Genomic DNA, 19,852 nt, shown 5'->3' with positions numbered 1-19,852 from the left:
AATAACATTCAGGACAATGCAGATATCATAAGTCATTTCATGAAAACTCCATGTTTTAATGATCATCCATTCAAATGGAGTTGAGACAAGAACATTTTTAAGACAACCATCATGACAGCCATATTGTATAACTGGTTCCATTTTCGATTAGGACCAACTAGGTATTATAAGAAGTCTATTGGCAAAAACCCCATGTTGATATAATCATCCATGTGGAAAGGGATAGAGATAACAATATCCTCAAGATATGACTTTCCATTCTTGAGAAGCGGGAATAACAAGATTTTCAATATGGCTGCTGTGGCGGTCATACTGCATGTCAGATCTGCACCATTTTAAGAACAACAGGACAAGACAAGTCTTCTGGTGAAAGCCTCACATCAATATGATGTTCTATTCAAGTACATGTACTGTGATTTTTAAGAAGGCTGCCAGTGGCCATATTAGAATTCAGAATCACTTTTTACCTATATTTAGAACCAGCTAGATATCATTCTGAAGTCTTTTAGTGTTGATATGACCATTCATTCAGCAGGTGTAGCAATAACAAGATTAACAAGATTTTCAAGATGGCTGCCATGATGATCATACTGGAGGTTGGATTGGCACCATCTTCTTTTAGAACCAACTAGACACTCGAGATGAATGTGTGTGTGTAAAGTCTGAAGGTAATCCTCCTGGTTTATGTGGAATAGGAATAGCTAACTGATGGCTGGATGACAGATGACGAATGGGCAACATCGCATCCCATAAACTCTCCTGATCCATCTCCAGTTTTCTAAATGAACATATTTTCCCTATATTTGAAATCGTATCACTTAAATGCCACCTATTACTAATGCCTTGTGGTTATCTAATCAAGAAAATCCATGAGAACTATTCACTATAACGCAGGGGCTTGGCAGGTCAAGTGGTCTAAATTGTTCAACATTAACTGATCATGGCTATCTAACCATTATCCGCCAAACAGGGTTCAAACTTTGGGCTTGGCCAATGTCAGTATCGAGAAAGGCTGTAAAAACCTTCCCATGGGATGGTGGTTCTTACTGGGGTAGTCCCAGATTTTTCCTCCACCAGTTACACTGGCCACCATGTATCATTACAGGATTTGTATGCCATCGATATTTTAATCATTTCCACTTTCAGCTCAAAATGTCAGACACTAATTTTAAAGGTTTTGCAAATTTTTAATGACCATTCTAAAAAATAGACACACCACCTTAAAAAACTAAACTCCATGTATCCCCTAGGGTAAGATTAAGAGTCAAAAATCCCCTTCATGTCACAACTAGGGGTCAAACTGAATTATAAAAAAAACTTTGGTAACAAAAATGGGGGTCAAATTTTAAAAAATGGGGACCTCTGAAGCACAAATGAGGGTAAAAGAAAACAACATAAACAAAATTTGGCTATCCCCAAGCTGATCTGGTTACAAAGACCAGAGATTGGTGACTCAAACAGTCGGGTTTTAGCCATAAAAATGTAACAAAGAAAAAAGTTCTGGTTTCAAATTCATGATTTCATAAAATTTGGTCAAAATTAGCTGACTGGCTAACAAGCTCCACCCCCACCCCGTAAACTTTCAGTCCAGATCAACTAAGTTATCAATGAGTGCAGTACAATATTACGTTGGTAGAATGCCCTAAAACAATTTCACCCCCCAACTGCCACCACCACAATTTCATTGCAACAATAGTTCCTGTTATTGTTGCTGCAGTTGTGATTGCTGTCATTCCTGTTAATTTCCAGACCATGTGAACTGCCACCACCACAATTTCATTGCAACAATAGTTGCTGTTATTGTTGCTGCAGTTGTGATTGCTGTCATTCCTGTTACTTTCCAGACCATGTCAACTGCCACCACCACAATTTCATTGCAACAACAGTTGCTGTTATTGTTGCTGCAGTTGTGATTGCTGTCATCCCTGTTACTTTCCAGACCATGTGAACTGCCACCACCACAATTTCATTGCAACAATAGTTGCTGTTATTGTTGCTGCAGTTGTGATTGCTGTTCATTCCTGTTAATTTCCAGACCATGTGAAGAGACCTGCATTAATGAAAACTGCATCTTACACCAATTCCAATAATTATCTCAACCAAATAAAAGTTTAACTAAAACAACTTAAGTGGGTGCTGCCCTATGACTTTGTTCTTTTTTCTGTCTATCCCAGTAAAATAATTAAGTTTTTATCTTTCCAATTATATCTGTTCTGACAACATGTAAATAAAGTGTTGCATTTGTTCCTTCTTTTGTATTTGAAATATTTATCCAACGATAAACAATTAGTTTGCAATTGGAACATATTATATTTTAAATAAAGTGGTGATATTTTTAAATCAGTTTATTACTGCATTACCTGTCATATATTATTTGTAAGAATTCCTGATAACATCAATAAAATCTACGTTAATAATCTTCATAACTTCCACAGATAAGTTATAATCATATTGTCCACATTCGGAAAAATTTAACTTCGGCAATTTCATTGTTATTTAAATTTAAATTTACTAATCAAATTGTAACTTAGGTACCTGAGAAACTAAAACTGTTCCCTACCTACCAGCCGACCCAGTATATTTACTTACATGCCACAGATTTCATTCAGAATATAAACAAGTGTAGCTCCTTCTTCCGTCTCGAACTTTATTGTGAATTCAACCTCAGGCTGTTTAAGCATTTTCTTTTTAACTTTGGTATGGAGGTCTGCAAATGACCCTTTGTCCAGAATTTTGTTTATTTTTACACTCCAACAAGGCCTCAACAATTTCACCATTGTCTCTCTATTTACAGCAATGGGTTATTCCCTTCAGAAATAAGCAAATCTGAAAATGCATGTCTAGTTTTGCCACAAAATGAAGCCATGAAACAGGATGTTAACACGCTGACATACATACAAACTAAATGGTTTTAAGTGTCAATAACCTAACAAGTAATAGTACAGTTTACGCCGATCAGATTACATGAGCCACGCCTCCACCAGTTCTGGACCAATAGGATGGCTGGATTTCATCACACCTCTAAACCATATAGACTGGCACTTCGAATACTGGGTCAAATCTATTATGCTACGTAATGTTCTAAAAATAGTGTAATAATGTTAAGTAATCCATCTATATAATTAACCCCGCGTATGAAACATCATTATATATGCATGAAAGAATCTCAGCTGTACTTGACTTTTCATAGTTTTCTGGCTTTCGTTTTTTTCCCTCCCTAACTGGTATTCCTGAGAAATTTCATAAACAATTAAAAATCCTTAATAATTAACACCTGATCTATGTAACCAGATACGTAATGAGGCGTCTCTAACAAACCTGAAAAGGTAATATTTACAAAAACAGAAACGTGTGTGTGTGTGTGTGATTTAGATTTTTAACGTAGCTTTAACAATTTTCCAGTCATATCGCTACGTAGACCAGCAAGTTCTTTTCCACCTTTACTTTTTTTTTTTTTTTGTTTGACTGGCGCCGTTAGTCAAACAACCAAAAACCAAAAGGGGTGGAGAACAACTTGCTGGTCTAATCGCTACGATACCGGCAGTGTGGCACTTTTAAGTGATGTCTAGCACTGGGGCATCATGCCGCAGACATGTAGCACGATGTCCCACCCAGTCACATTATCCTGACACCAGGCCAACCAGTCCTAACACTAACCTATTAATGTAAGTCTTTGGCATGACTCGGCCGGGTTCGAATTCACGATCTCCCGCATCCGGAGCGGACGCTCTAACCACTAGGCCACTGGAGCGGTAGCATGTAAAATAACATTAATGTTAAACAATGTATCCCAAAACGGAGAATTAAGTTGTTTCATCGTTGTGTGTGATGAATGAACAAGTGCAGAAAGCAAGTCACCCAGTCTGCGCAGCATTCATCATTTAGTTCTATTTTATATAAGCAGACTCGTAAGGTACAACATCATAAAAATTTATATACAGCCAAAGAATACTGACCGAAAAAAAGAAATGCAACACTTTAAAAATAAAAACTTGTAATTCATATAAAATACCCTCCCCTACCCTACATCCCGGCATCATAATCTTTTATTTTAGATGTAAGCTTGCGACATCTGCCATAGGTAGTTTTTTTCATAAAGCAATCGGCCACTATTTGTCGACTCACTCACATTGATACGCCACATCTAAGACACTGAATGTCTTCTTCCGACTGATGCAGTACAATTTTGAAATAAAAAAATCCAAGTCGCTATACTTAAATAATCAAGAGAATTACATTGTTATTTAATGACATTTAACGATCAACCAACTGTTCAATAGTATTAAACGTATTTTATGGGGAGAAAAAGTTGGTTTGCGATACGAAATAAAGCAGAAATGTATAATTAACGTAGCTTCTTAATATTTTCAAGTCTCATATCTGCAAAATAAAGGCTGGGGTCAAATGTTGTGCTCATGGATTTTATCAAGCTTGTTTCATTGGAGATTTCGGGCAATGAAAGTCAGAATTGTAACTCTGGTGCATGGGCTATGAGTAAGCGGGGAAGCAGCACCGTCATGTTGGTATGTAATTTGGAGCTGATAGGGTACTGCGAATCTGGGTATGACGTCACAAATTTACATCCGGGTCTCCGCCAGAGATAACAATGTGGTCGGTCTCGCTATAGTATATGCACTTACAATACACACATTGGTTCATCAATCTTATTCAATAGGGGCATGTCCATAATAAAATTACAGACGATCGGAATGTGTTCAGTTTTTAATATTAAATATATTTCTGATGAAAGTTGTAAAAAAAAAAAAATGTATGGAAAAGGAAGATCTTACCCACGCGCGCGTAAGTCATGTGAATGGACGATTTGCACGATGTCGTCGAAGTAGTCATTATGAAAATATGGATTAAATAAATTTTCCGACGATTATTCGGATATTGGCACTGAAATCGTGTGGCCACCTGCCAGTTCAACTCGAGATTTATTATCCCATGCGAGCTGTATTTAAGGAATGAAAGTGAATCTCTTCAACTCCTGCCGCAGCACTTAACCACTGAAGCCAGCCAACAGATTTCAAATCGCCAGATAGCTTACAAATGAAACTGACATATCTTAATATAATCCTTTCTAAATCATCAGCCAAACTGGTGCGTTTAAAAGAATGCCATTTATAGTGTTTTTATTTAATTTCGATATATTATTAACCTCCACAAAGGAATACGTGTACACTCAATTTTGACTCTGGGTAGAGTAAGGGACCGACTATTAAATGATCAGAGAAGATATTGTTTTTCTTTCATCTCGACATATAAAAAAGACCATGACAGATTTTTTTTCCCCATATCAGAGCGAGAGTACCTTTTCTCAAGCTATTTGAGGATCATATAAAGCCCTCGGAAAAGTAAATGGTTAGTCCCTGACATATTTATTATGGTTATGACGATCATAGTAATGACGTTGATAGCAAAATCGAATTGTAACGATGTTATATTGATGACTCTGTCAATTCGTCCTTTTAACACTTTCCAAACGTCGTGGTCATGTGTACTCACCCACGGCGAATACCAGAGTGTAACGCGATGACGTCACTACATCTTTCCTAAAGTGATCATGCAGCCCATACTCCTAAGTGTTAAGATATAAAAAAATAAAAAAAAATGGGGCAGGAACTGTCAGAGCTAACTCAGACAATTTGTTTTCACGTTGACAATCATTTTGATAAAGGCCCCGAGTTTAATACTTGCTCAGTGCCAAATTACAGACGCTGGTTATTTTGCAGCACAAATGAAACGTGTTCATTTGTAGCTGATAATAGGTTTCACGGACCGCATGATCACTTACAGATTACATGCTGTATCTAGGTAAACACCCGCATATGAGAGTGAAACTGAGGAAACCGAGTCGGCCGAGATTTATGAAGACTATACGACGATCGAAGATTTCAGAATTTTATAAAACGATGAGGATAAATTCTTGGTCTTTGAACCAGATGACATTAAACACTGACACTTATAGGGTACCAGTCTCATTTAAGACCAACTAGACCATGTGATGGATGTACGTGGGTGTAAAGTCTGAAGATAATTTTCCAACTAGTTTAGGGATAGCTATCATAACTTTTGCTATCTCACGAAAGGATGATAGACCAGGTAACTATTAAATAAACACCCTGTCATCAAAATTAAAATCCCTATCACTCAAAGGACACCTGTTCTGACCTTATCTTGGCTGTGTAATTTAGTCCATAACTGTTCTCTTTACCGTTATATATCTATTAGTTCCAATACGAACTCAACAGTCGTGGCAAGTATTACTTTGTACTTGTACAAATTCGTAATAGCCACTCTGAAAAGTGGACACGCCACCTTCAGAGGTTGGCGATCCTGATTGAAACAGTGGGCTTTCACCAAAAGAAAGACGATCATACGAAACGAATGACTGTTTTCACAAGTTCATTAAAGATTTCATTTACTTGGATCAAAATTGGTGGATCAGATAATAAGTCTCCCATATAACAAAATTCCAGTCAAGATAAACCGTATGAACCAATGGATGCAGTACCCGATTAAGGTATTGCTATTGTACAGAACATGTTAAAACGAAACGTTTGTTAATGAAAATTTTATCTTATACACGAGTTAATCTTTTATATTCACAATACACTGTCAAAAACGTTTAAATCGTATTTAAAAGGAAGTAAAAAAAAAAAGCTGACATAAGCTGCGTCATGCAGACAAAAAGCTTGTGACAAGTTGAGTACCTCTCGGATCAAATCTAGGGTCACGACTATGTATTATGTTTATAAATGATCTGTATTTCCATACAGTAAATACTGAAACAGATCTTTATCTTGATAACATAACCTTATATATTAATTCGTCTAAAGCTACTATCGAAAGAAACTTACGTAATGCTGCTGTAAAACTCTAAATGGTGCAGACAGAAAGGAAGGGTCGGTAATTTTGACAAAAGCAAAATGACGCTGTTAACCACTCAACAAAAACTTGACAGAATTAAATATAATATTCTCCACATCGATTTTAATAAAGTCGACCTGAAAAATGTAACGCAAGATAACTTTTGGGAGTTTAAACTGATCACATTAAGTTATGGTCAAAACATATCAATAAGGTTACCCCCAAAAATGGCTCAGAAAATCGGATTACTAAAATAAATTTAAAGAATTTCTAATTTGAACTACAGGATAATGGTTCACAAAAGTTATATTCAGCCTCATCTGGACTACTGCAACAGTACAAGGGGTAATGCTTCTAAAACAAATCTGTTACAAGTTTCAAAACGAGCCATCTGAATTATCCATGACAACTCCATGACAACGGAGTTCCACGAATGTAATCTGAATCATCCATGACAACGGAATTTCACGAATGTATGAATGATTTGAAGATCATGACTATATATTTTTAAGAAAGGCTAAATTTATGTATAAAGTTTCCAACTATGTCAATAATCTGCTCCGTAAAAGGACAAATAATATCAATACAGTTTCTAGTCTATCAATGTTACGCTCCACGTCATCTAACAACTTTCTTCTTCCTAAGCCCCAAACTGAACTGTATCAAAATAATTCGACTTTATCCAGTCCAATCATTTGGAACTAATATATATATATATATATATATATATATATATATATATATATATATATATATATATATATATATATATTAGTGTAGGTGTGAATGACAAAGCTTTCATTCATGCGCGTAAGTAACAAAATGCTCCGATTGCTGAATCAATACTTAGCTGCTCGTACGTACATGAATCCATTATATATTTTTTGAATGTTTGTTCCAACTGTATTTTATATATCTGCCTACAGGTACATATGTAGATAATTGATCTCCACATGGGGCTAAAAAAAAATTCCTAACCGTGTCATTCTCAAACATTAAAGACATTATTATTATTATTAAGTTTCAACAATCTTCACATGATTTCGTTGACATTTGTAACAAAGATAACATGGATCATTTTATCGTTTATATGAATTCTGAGACTACTGATGGATTTTTTATGCGTTAAAACTTGAGACAAAATATATGTCAATATATGCATTTACTACATATTAATGTCTTTTTAATTATGATAACGGATGTTTCTGAAAACATTAATGCACGCATACGCCGATGCTTACAAATATTTATGCCATGCTGGATTTTAACTGCTGCATGAATATTCACATTTAGAGATACAAAAATTAGTCACAAAAACTTAGAAGACATGACTCTCAGATAATGCTATCTGCCACCTCCAGTATTGAAATGAAATCTATTTAGGAAGTCTATGGTGCAAGAAAAACATTCTAGATGATCACTTTTACTATAAATTCTTTTTAGGTGTAAAGTAGCAGAGGTGTGATAAAATATTATCAGTTAATTTATAGGGCTCTCAAGGGACCCGAGCCTCCGGGTCGAACACCCGTGAAATTCTCGAAGCACGTAACCGTTCTCTGTGTAAAGCGCCTCGTTTCCACACACACACACACACACACAAACATGGACGATGTCCCCTTGTTTGTTTTTGGTCAGTCAGGGCCATTCGGCAGAATAGTGAAAGGCTAGACTTGAGTAAACAGGCACGAAGCCAGCATTACTAATAAGGAATTGACCCTTATGACGGTATTAATCTTGTGGAAAGAAATGTCGCTCTGAAGGCTACTCTGACACAATTTCACAGAAAACCGATGTTCTATCGAGCAGCACCTGTGAATGTTCGGCAAATACACTACACCCATTTTTGTAGTAATGACCTTTGAAATAAACTGGTGACGATTCGAACAGAAATCCCTAAAGAGACGAAAGCTTTCTCAGTTTGATTTCAACATCGATATGCCATTAAAAGTGGAATACTACAACTAATAATAATAATAACAACTGTTAAGCTGCGGTGTGACTAAGGCACAACGATATCAGAAGACGCTATTTTATTAGGAAGTGAACAAACGTTAGTTGCCTCGTAAAAATCAATCGGTGAAATCTGGTCATATTTAAGAGGATGAAATGAACACTACTGCCAACAAAATTAGGCGAACGTTCTATTTGGCTGGTGATATCAGTACTGAGAGCATGCATGGGCACCTTCCTCCAGCGGGCAAGCCGGATAAGTGAATTTTAAAGCCACGTCCTCTGATGTAATTTAATGGATAAAGCCAGGTCACGGGCCGGATGCAGCCCGCGAGCCATACAGCTTATGCATTGATATTAACAACAGTTAAAATATACGGTTTCATGCTATTTAGGTATTGTACATGTACCATGTGCATCTTATATAGCCACTTCGTGTCCCACCTTTGTTCTTTTCAGAAAAACTATTAAGGCGTTAAACACTAATTACTAATTAACGTATCTGTTTTCATTAGGTTTCTGGGAGAAGCTTTACAATTATACTGCTCGGTATTTATTTTTATTTTTGTGTCATTCCTTCTTTCACTTAAGTTTGGAAATTTAGGTTCATATGCACGGTAATCTAATGCCAGGTGTTAACTTTACTTATGTTGTAAACGAAATTTTACTCATTCTTGTGATTCAAAAAATAGAGTTCATTGGAGGGTGGATGAAGTGTTTTTGTACTGGTAATTTTTTATGTAATACTTGAACGTAACATGTTATTTACTGAAAAATATTACATTTTTCAATGTGTCCTGATTACTGTACCATTGAGTAGTCAGGAGTCAGTTCTCATCCTGCAATTCCGATAACAGCCTTTGTTTCATTCATTCATGGTGGGGGAGGGGGAGAATTTACAGAAACTAAATAACGAACTGAAAACGCAACAATAGGTTTGTCACTGATTCGTATAAAACGTATATTACTGAAAATTCGAGGTTGATTTTGTACTTGTAAATCCATTACAAAACACCGAGCTATGGAATCTTCGTGTGGTTTTTTGTGGGGTTTTTTTTGTGTTGCAAACCTTTGAATATGTCCAAGTTTTCCATCAACAACTTTCGTAAGTTAATTGAATGGTTCAGTTTATAGCAGAATTTGTACTGGTTTTATTCCCATTATCTCTATTTTTAAAAAATTGTATATGTAAATCACGTTGGTGCGACGGGAAGAAACAAATACTTACATGCCACGGATCTCTTTCAAAATATATACAGATGTAGCTCCTTTTTCTGTCTCGAACGTTAATGTGAATTCATCACTTGACTGTTTTAGAATTTTTCTTTCAATACTGGTCTGAAGATCAGCAAAGGACCCTTTGTCAAGCATTTCGTTCATTTTTTACGCTCCAACCAGGCAACTAAAATTCTGCCATTGTCTATGCTAAAATGTACAAGTAGTCATAACATGGAGACTTGCCCATTATGGTCAGAAATAAGCAATTCTGCAAATACATGTATAGTTCAGGCACAAATAGGATGTAAAAACGTATGATGACATGTAAACCCTGCTGACAGAGAGCTAAAAATCAAAACTTTACTGTGTGCCACTAACTGATCTTACATTATAGACGTGTTAGGCCATATACGTCTAACTCCTAACCTTAGCCAATTAAGATTTAAGTGGTTTTCGCACAGTCGTGCATGTAACACCAACCCCTAATCTTACATTGTACAGTTCAAAATGATCGGAGGGCAAAGAGGCCACACCTCCACAAGTTCTGGACGAATAGTATGGCTGTATCAAATCACGCCTTCGGACACTAATTACTTGGACGCTTGGAATACTGGGTCACTTTACAGTGCGTAATCGGTTTCTAAAAATGGTGTCTGATGTTACGTAATCAACTTAAATAATTAACACTGCTTATCAAACATCTTGGCAGATCCAAAGTGAAACTATTTTAAAAATGAGTCAGCTCTAAAAAAAAAAAAAGGACAGGAAAGATGACGAAAAAAATAGGAAGTTTTATTATACAGACACACAGAGCGATTAGACAACCAAGAATCGATTTGATTAATCGCACCAGTCCTAAAAATACACAGGGAACGTAAAAACACAACATAGCATCAAACATATGGCAAAAGCAGGATAAAAAGGAGGATCCCTTAACAAAAATCACAAATGAGAAATCTTATGTCACTTGTTTACGCTAGAATAAACAGTAACACAAGAAAGATTGAAAACAACAAGCTTTAAAAAAAAGGACAATTTATTTCCCAAGAAAAATTCTGTAAAAATGAAGAAAAAAATAACTTACGATTTTATTAAATCAAATCCAAAAATGATCCGAAAATAAAATTTTAGTCCTAATAACAAAATGTTCTACTGATTTCACGTTCGAATCCCGACGAAGAATCCAAGATGGAAGACGATGACGTATGCTACAATCTGTAGTGTTAAAGTCTACAGTTCCTTGTAGAAATAAGAATTATCACTCCGGTTTATGATAGCTGAATAAATTTTGATAAAAACAACTGTCCTTGTTCCACAATATTACATGAGCACACGCATTTTCCAGAAAAATAATAGAATTAATCCTTTTGAATCCAAGTAATTTGAAATAACTCCAAACCAAGTAATCTGAAATAACTCCAAATAATACAACATACAACTAACAATTTAACAGCCCAACTTCTACTGATTAATTCTCCAAATCATGGGCTTTCTAAAACGTAAACAAGGGTCACGTCATCATCTTCTAAAAGTTTACAGAAGCAAGTACTTCTTACAGCTCACGTTTACCCAGTGTGACACTAGCGAAAACCCTTACAAGTCCCATCATAACATTGTAAACAACCAATCATTTTAAAATAAAATAGAACCTGTTTACGAAGGTTGCTACACATTCTGAAACAAGGTCAGGATTTAGATCAACACCTGGCGTTTATAAACTAACAGTCAAGGTCAATCTATTTTCTAAAAAAAAATGTCATCTCTTGATTCTTTCACACAGCTGATGCCAGTACTCGTTCGCACACTGCCTAGTGATGCGTTCGGTGGTGGGTCGGGCACTTCTGAGGGAAGCAAGCGTTCGTTCATTGAGAGTTATGAAGGCTTTTCGTTTGTCTTCGATTATTGGTTCCTTCATTGAAGGGTGTGCGTTCAACCAGTCCTGACTGGGCCGTTCCTTCTTGGCAAACGTGGACATGGCTATGCTGTATATGGCAGCCTTCATGACGTTTCACTTGGCTGTGGCATCGTGGTCTGTCAGGTCATGGAGAGCCTGGTCCAGGGCGGACACATACTCTTCCGCCTTGGAGGGGACCGACATCTGCGCAGTGTTATTGGGGGGAGGGGCAACCTTTTAGTCTGGAGCAGTGTAGTGTGTGTGGCTGTAGGCGCACCCTGCGGCTCACGAGGCGTGGTCGGAATCGCAGTCTGCACTGTGGTAGCTTCTGGTGGAGAGAACACTGTTCAGGGCCTGGTGAAGACCAAGTCGAGCTGGAGCCAGCGATGAAACTTGGGGTGTTTACATGACACTTTGGGGACCCCGAGTGGCCGAGTGGTCTAAAGCGCTCTCCCTTACGGATCACTGCCATCTCACCTCTGTCTGCGTGGGTTCGAGTCTCGGATTCAGCCAATGTGGGTATGTGAGGAAGCTTGCCAGTAGCTTCTCGAGGGTCGGTGGTTCTTTCTGGGGATTTCCCGGGTTCTTCCTCCACCATTAATACTGGCCGCCATGTATAGCCTATCGTGTGCTGAAAAATGGCGTTAAACCTTACAACAACAACATGACACTTCGTGTGACTTACACCTAGGGAAGGTATCTGTAACGCACAGGTCATGGTAGGTGCACAGCTCCAGCAGTCTTTGGTCGTTTTCGATGGTCTTTCCAGTGCCATGATGTCCAAGGCAGGTAGGCCCTGACTCGTGGTCCGTACCTACTCTGCCATTAAAGTCGCCGAAGAGAAATAGTAGCTCGTCTTTAGGGCATCTTTTGATCTATTCGTCCAGCTGCCCACAGAACTGTTCCTTTTGGCCTTCTGGAGACGCGAGTGTTGGGGCGTAGATACTGGGGATATTGACAGGACCTGCAGCAGTGGCAAGGCGGATGCTCAGTATCCCCTGAGGGAGGCTCAACCGAGGCCAGGAGTGTATTTTTGATGGCAAAGCCAACTCCTTGCTGGCATGGCTCCTCAATTTCTCGACTATTCCAGAAGAATGTGTAATTTTCCTATCTGAAGAGCCGCTGTAGGTGAGCCTGGTTTCCTGGAGGGCAGCTATGCTATCATTTAGTCTGGTGAGCTCTCTCTCTCTCTCTCTCTCTCTCTCTCTCTATATATATATATATATATATATATATATATATATATATATATATATATATATATATATATATATTCTACACCTTGTCTTACGTTTATTTGTCCATCATTTCTTCTTTTCTGAACGGTATTCGTGGAATATGTCCTAAAACACTAAAATTTCCTAAAATACTAACATATATTGATAACTGATCTATGCAAGCAAATATATGAGTTCTCTTTAACAAACCTGAAAATTTAAAATACGCACAATCAGAGGCATGAAAAGTAATGTAAATATTATACAGAGAACTCCAATGTTTCATGTATGTGTGTGGTCTTCATGGGATTTGATAAATGAATACGTGCAGTCAGCAAGTCACTCAGTCTGAGCCGATTTCATTAGTTGCTTAATAAGCAGGTGGACTCAAACCAGAACTATATATATATATATATATATATATATATATATATATATATATATATATATCACTGTCATCCTGGTATGTGACCTGGAGCTGAACAATGACTCTCCAAAGTATCTAATTACTTATTACAACTAATATTTCACTCAGTTGTAATTAATATTCGATGCAAATGGCAATGAGTGGTTTAGATTTCAGTTCTAAAACCTGCAGAAACACAATCTCGTATAAATGAATAGACAAAAATAATCTGATTTCAAAATGAAAATCAACTAGCTTAGCATGGTTACGTGCTGCATAGCACTACAACACAAGCGGGTACCGAGACAAATGGAGTTAAGTGTTGCCCAAAGCCAAACCACCATACAGACGCAGGCACATTGAACGATTTAAATGCACCCCCTTTCGGTCAAGAATTCGGCCTGTTAGCCACTGCGCTATCCCCGCTCCAACGAAAATATATTAAAAAAATAACTTTGGTAATAACAGTTAAAGAATAACATTTAATCTAAATATATTATTAATTTTGTTTATATAGGTAAAGATACTGTAGGACAACCCAGTATGTCGCATTGCCTTCATATTTTGTAGAATTCTTTAAAAGGTATTAAAAAAAGATATTTAAAAATATCCTGTAAAGGATGACAGTAAAAACTTTAAGTCATTCAAATATATGGTCAAAATTCTCTACATAAATGGCATTCTTTGGGACAGTCCAATATCTGACTTGATGTACTTCATCAACAACACCAAAACCCCATGACAATAAGACCATCTATCAAGGAAAAGAAGCAATAACGAGATTTTCAAAAATGTTGGCCATTCTAGAAGTTAGATCATCACCAAATTTATTTAGTACGTTAAACCAAATAGATATAAAGATGTTCTCTTGTGAAAATGCTATGTTGTTGTATTGGGTTTAACGGCATTTCTCAGCGCAACATAGGCTGTACATCGTGTCCAGTATAACCGGTGGAGGAAGAACCCTGCAAAATCCCAGTAAGAACCGCCAACCCACGGAAACTATCGGCAGCCTTTTCACATGCCCACAACGGCCAAGCCCGAGACTCTAACCCACGCCGACTGAGCTGAGACGGCTGTGATCGGTAAAGGCAAGCACTTTCGACTACTCAGCCACCAGGGGCCCCGAAAATGAATGTTGATATAACTTTTCATTGAAGAATATTAAAAACAAGGTTTTCACGTTGGTAACCATGGTGGTTATACTGGATGTGAAATCAGCACTATCTTCATATTTGGTCAAGCTGATATCATTGGAAATCTTTTCATGAAATCCTTTATCAACATGATAATCTATCTAGAACACGTTGCAATATCAAGATTTTCAAGATGGTCATTTTGGTGGCCAAATTTTGCATGTCTGATCAGCACCTTTTCACTCGAGTCCCTGGGTGGCTGAGTGGTCTAAAGCACTCCATTTTACTGATCACTGCCATCTCACCTCGAGTTCGACTCTCGAGATCGGTCAAGATGGACATGTGAGAAAGCTTACAGGTAGATTAATGTGATTCATATCGGGATTTCCCCTGGGTCTTCCTCCATCCCATGTATCATGCGCTAAGAAATGGGGTTAAATCCAAACAAATCATTTTAATTTAGCACCAACTAAAGATCACATTAAGTCTTTCGGTGAAAACCCCAACGTAGATTTGACTTTTGTGCGTTAATGAACTTATCTGACAGCCTGATGATGTTATCTAGTGTTCCAAGTTTGATCAACACCAGAAAAAAGTGTGACTTCCAGAGTGATAAGAAAAACAATGGGATCCAAGATTATCTCATTATGATTAATATGCAGAGATCTCATTACTAACATATATATATATATATATATATATATATATATATATATATATATATATATATATATATATATATATATATATATATATATAAAGCTAATCTGAAGCTTTCGTCTTCGTACTAAGGACTTCATCAGCAGACTGATTTTAATCTCTACAGACTGTTAACATCACCCGAGGGGACGGTGAGCTATGTTAACAGTTGTCCCTGATAATACTACACAGTAAAGTTTTCATCTAAGTATATTTAGTATAAATACTGTTGTTTTTTTTTAAATGGGGGGGGGGTAACTTAAAATGTAACCTAAAAACCAGTCAATTAGTATTTCTTCTCAATGTTCTCTTTTCAAGGAAAATGCTAGTCCGCATCTAGTCATAAATATTAAATAAACAAATTTCCTGCCACCCACAACAATATATGTTTGCTCTCCTAATAATACATACATTTATTCACTATCTTATTCACTATCATGATGAATTTAGCATCAACATTTCCGCTTCCATCCACTAGACACAAAATAACCCAAACTGGGCAAGCATGGTGTTGAAACCACGCCATCATCGCGCATCTTCCTTTATGATTTCTCCGTGATTCTAAAATCAGTGACAATTATTAAAACCTGGCCTAGACAACTTGGACAACTAAGCAGTTTCTTTTGTTTGTGTTGACATTAGCGTCAAATCCTCTTATATTACTAATTTCAATCAATAAATTCCAAGTAGATGCAACTACCCTTCCCTACTCATGTTATTGTGCTCTCTTTCTCTCTCTCTCTCTCTCTCTCTCTCACACAGACACACACACACACACACACCACCACCACAATCATGACAAAGATACTCTAATGAGCAACAATAGTGAAATATACCAGTCTTTCCTGCTACAACTCATCTGGTCTGAGACACGACCTAGTCCCAAATAAATACTACACTCAACTACACTGTAACGAAATTCCAGTCAAGACTTTGTAGGAATTATACATGCTTTCTCTAGCATCAACGAAGCCAAAAGATGATGATGTATGATCGCTATTCTGACAAAAATGGAAGAAGAAAACTTTTAAGTCTTTAAAAGTTGCTGTAGTAAAATCACTTATCTGGTACACCGATTTTATTTAATCCTATCTGGCATAACATGTACGAAAGCAAAAAACCCCAGGTCTTTTTTGTCTCTTTTGCGCAAGTGAAGAACCTAACACCAAGGCACGTTTTCAGTCGATGATATTACTGAGACCCAACAAGAAATGTGCTGAGTCATATCTCACCCAGAATAAGGACAAGTATTATAAGTAATACTGAAACCTGGATATGGCCACTATTTATCACATTTTAAAGTAAGAATACAAAAATGGTTGATGAATCTTGCAATTCTGGGGTAAACTATGAATATTAAAATCCACCAATGTAAGGTCAACACTGATAAATGACCAACGGTACAATGGTCAAGGTTTGCTTACATATTAATATAAATCACAGACTATATTTTTATCTCTTAGCAATGCACTCAAAATAATCGAAGAGTTTAAACGATAAAACTATCCCTCTTTATGAGTTATTGACTTTCGCCATCAAGAATGGCTGGGCTTCATATCTCAAACATTTTCATTCACATTCTTATCTTGGAAGTTTTATTTTGTTGTCATGGAAACATGTAAACATTTATTTACAGTGACACCTGATAAAGGTGACTAAAGTTGGTAGACATTTGCCGTCAATGAATTCTGCATTATTGTTTTCAGTATCGACAAACCCAATCTTTAGAAAACATACATGTTACTAGTCAGCTCTGTTTACTTTGTGGTGCTGGATTTAGATGCGTCAAGGTACCCTTGGAGCCTTATTTCGGATTATTACTTGTCAGATTTCTTTATATATAACTGTTTCCAAACTCTCTGTGTGTGTGTGTGTGTGTGTGTGACAGACCAAAGAAAATTAAAGTACAACAAACTGCAAAATAAGATGCAGCGTTAATAATGAAATTTCATTTACTACTGATGAATTTTCAACAATTCTAAGGTGGTTGCAAATTTAAAATACTAAAATATTTGCTTTTTTAAAAAACATTTTGCCATTAAAAAAACAACAGTCCATCGAAAGGATGGATCTTCTACTTGGCAAAAAGTACATCTATGAATTCAAGACAGGACCATTTCTTCCGTGTAACTGCTGTGTGTTGAAAAGCTTGTCTTCAGTATTAACAGATATTCAAACTGGTTGCTCTCGTGGTCATATTCGATGCAAAATTGGGACCCTTTCCATCTAGGACCAAGGAAAGATTATCAGAAGTCCTTTGGTGTAAACCCCATGTCACTATGACCATTCATGGAAGCAATGACAACACAAATTTCAAAGACCGTCGTCATAGTAAATATATCCAATGTCAACCTTGGCATTATTTTCATTTATGATCAACTATCGTATATACTAGCTTGTAAGTCGACATTTTTTTTTTCAAACTAAAAATTTGTTTCATGCAGTGTAGGGGTCGTTTTAGCGCAACAAAAAAAAATCTTTTTATAGGATAATGTTAGAAAGTTTGCAGTACATAAAAAATATTGTCAATTCAAATATTTTGTAATTTTCAGAAATGCATAAATGGCATGCATTTTTTATGTGAATTTACAGTTATTTAAATTTTAATAATTTAAAATTACTACGGGTAAATTAAATACTACCCAAGGTGAAGTTAAGAGGCGACAATGTAGTTTACGTGGGTGTTTACTAACAAGTAAGTATACTGCTTTCATTTTCGTGCAAGCCAAACGTATATTGTGTTTTCCTTTTGCAACAGTTAGATTTAATTCCCAAGTGATATCTCCCGAGTTTTCTGCTAGAGAACTTGGCGCGACAAGTTCGTATTTAATGACAGTATTGTGTTTTCGACAATCCTTTTAATCGATCCAAGAATTTACTGTGTAGTACCAAGTATAGTTCTACTACATTCTGTCCATGTTTGACTATAATCCCTTAAATTGTGAAGGTAGCACCCTCAATGTTTACACTCGTGACAACCCTTTCGTCATGCTACAAGTCTGATATGCGACAAGTAATAGAGGTCTGTAATCTTAACTCCGTGATCTTGCCGTGCAACTGTCACATGTTCAGTTGCCACCTTCAATCGATTTCACTGACCGCATGTCGGTTATATTATTTGAGAGAAAAAAATGAACTGCATTGAGATAAAAGAAAGTCAAACATCTCAGGTCAAGAGAATGTAGCTGCCTCCACACCCCTTTCCGAAAATTAAATGGTCACTTACCTTATGATAAATGAATCTGATATATGCATGTTAAATTGTTGCACTAGTTATGATCTAAAAACTGTAGCGTTAGAAAGTAAAACGATTGCGCTTACACTAAAGCCGACACCCTGTTCTCAAAGTTTTCTTTTTCTCAAAACAAGGGAAAGTCCAGTAACACGTAGCTGAAATAAAAGAAAGCAACACCACAACAGGACGTGGGAACAAGGCAAGACCAGCAGAAATAATGATGATCATACATAGAAGAAACAACGACTTCTTATGTGGTACTAAAAACAAAAAGGAGCAGGAAAAGAAAGACTTTAAAACCAGAAAAAGCCAACTCAAACAAATAAAACAAACGCCCAAAACCCGAGTATACAGAAACGAAATTGCCATCCCCAACAAATAACATTGATATCAAAACCTTTAACTTACATAGTATAGCACCCACACATCCACCCCTTCCCACCCAACCACGCAAAACACACGCTCACCTATCAAATAGGGCTTTCATTCTGGCCCAAGAAAGCCCTCTTTCGGGGCAAATTTATTGGCCCTGAAAGGATGCTGACTGGTTCGGTTTACAAATTCACGACGCTGAGGACATCCGAATTGGGATCACACGAAGCCCAATGGATTCGGCAAAGCTTTTGTTAAATACAAGTGCTCATAGTACACGAAAAATAATAAACTTCTAAAAGGAAGGAAAATTAACAACTTCGAATCGTGCATGGCTAATGGCGACATACGACTAAAATCCAAAGCAGAAGCAGCAGTAGTATGTCATTCCTGAAAACAATGGAGAGAAGTTCTATTCCAATAATAAATAGGCATGGGCTAATGGGTCTCCTTGAAGGTACCCTCTCAAAGGAAAGAATTAAGGTAGATGACTATTGTTCACGACACTACATTTCGACGTGTTGCAAAACACTCTGAACGACAGACAAGTAGAACCTCCAAAGTTAAAATTGTTTCGAAGCATTTTCGAAAGAATCCCATTCGACTGAGACAAATGCCTTTTCAAATCAATTAACTGGCCACCATATTCGCATGAGACTAAAAGGATCACAACTTTATTTGTAATATCCAAAATTTATTTTACAAGTACAACTGTTCCGTGAAAAAAATATAATAATTTGGTGAATTATTTTCTCATAAAAATAAAAACATGCTGTTCATATTAAATTTAAAACAATATATCCTGGGAATTTCCGTGTATTCCATACTGGTGGAACCTAACAAAACACCTGT

General features: G+C 36.8%; 1 protein-coding gene across 5 annotated transcripts in view; it reads right to left on the bottom strand.

Moving 5' to 3' along the window:
• Positions 1-19,852, bottom strand: part of LOC149775729 (phosphorylase b kinase gamma catalytic chain, skeletal muscle/heart isoform-like) — a 108,366-nt gene that overhangs the window by 48,496 nt on the left and 40,018 nt on the right. Inside the window, exons 1-2 of one of the 5 annotated variants that reach the window (XM_089943969.1) lie at positions 2,590-2,724; positions 468-2,050 (exon numbers count right to left, since the gene is read on the bottom strand). The exons of 3 other annotated variants lie outside the window; for them this stretch is intronic. Coding sequence is in view for 1 of the 2 variants with exons in the window: in XM_089943964.1 (XP_089800090.1) it covers positions 2,590-2,777 (188 nt within the window). In the remaining variant the exon portion in view is untranslated. Of the gene's footprint in view, positions 1-467; positions 2,051-2,589; positions 3,444-19,852 lie in introns of those variants that run through there. One more of the 5 variants, XM_089943964.1, reaches the window with a different exon arrangement.

The sequence above is a fragment of the Sinohyriopsis cumingii genome, chromosome 19 (assembly GCF_028554795.1).
Source record: "Sinohyriopsis cumingii isolate HCF-2022 chromosome 19, ASM2855479v2, whole genome shotgun sequence".
Classification (NCBI taxonomy): domain Eukaryota; kingdom Metazoa; phylum Mollusca; class Bivalvia; order Unionida; family Unionidae; genus Sinohyriopsis; species Sinohyriopsis cumingii.
Note: the sequence above shows the minus strand (reverse complement) of the source record. Positions and strands in the feature narration are given on the sequence as shown.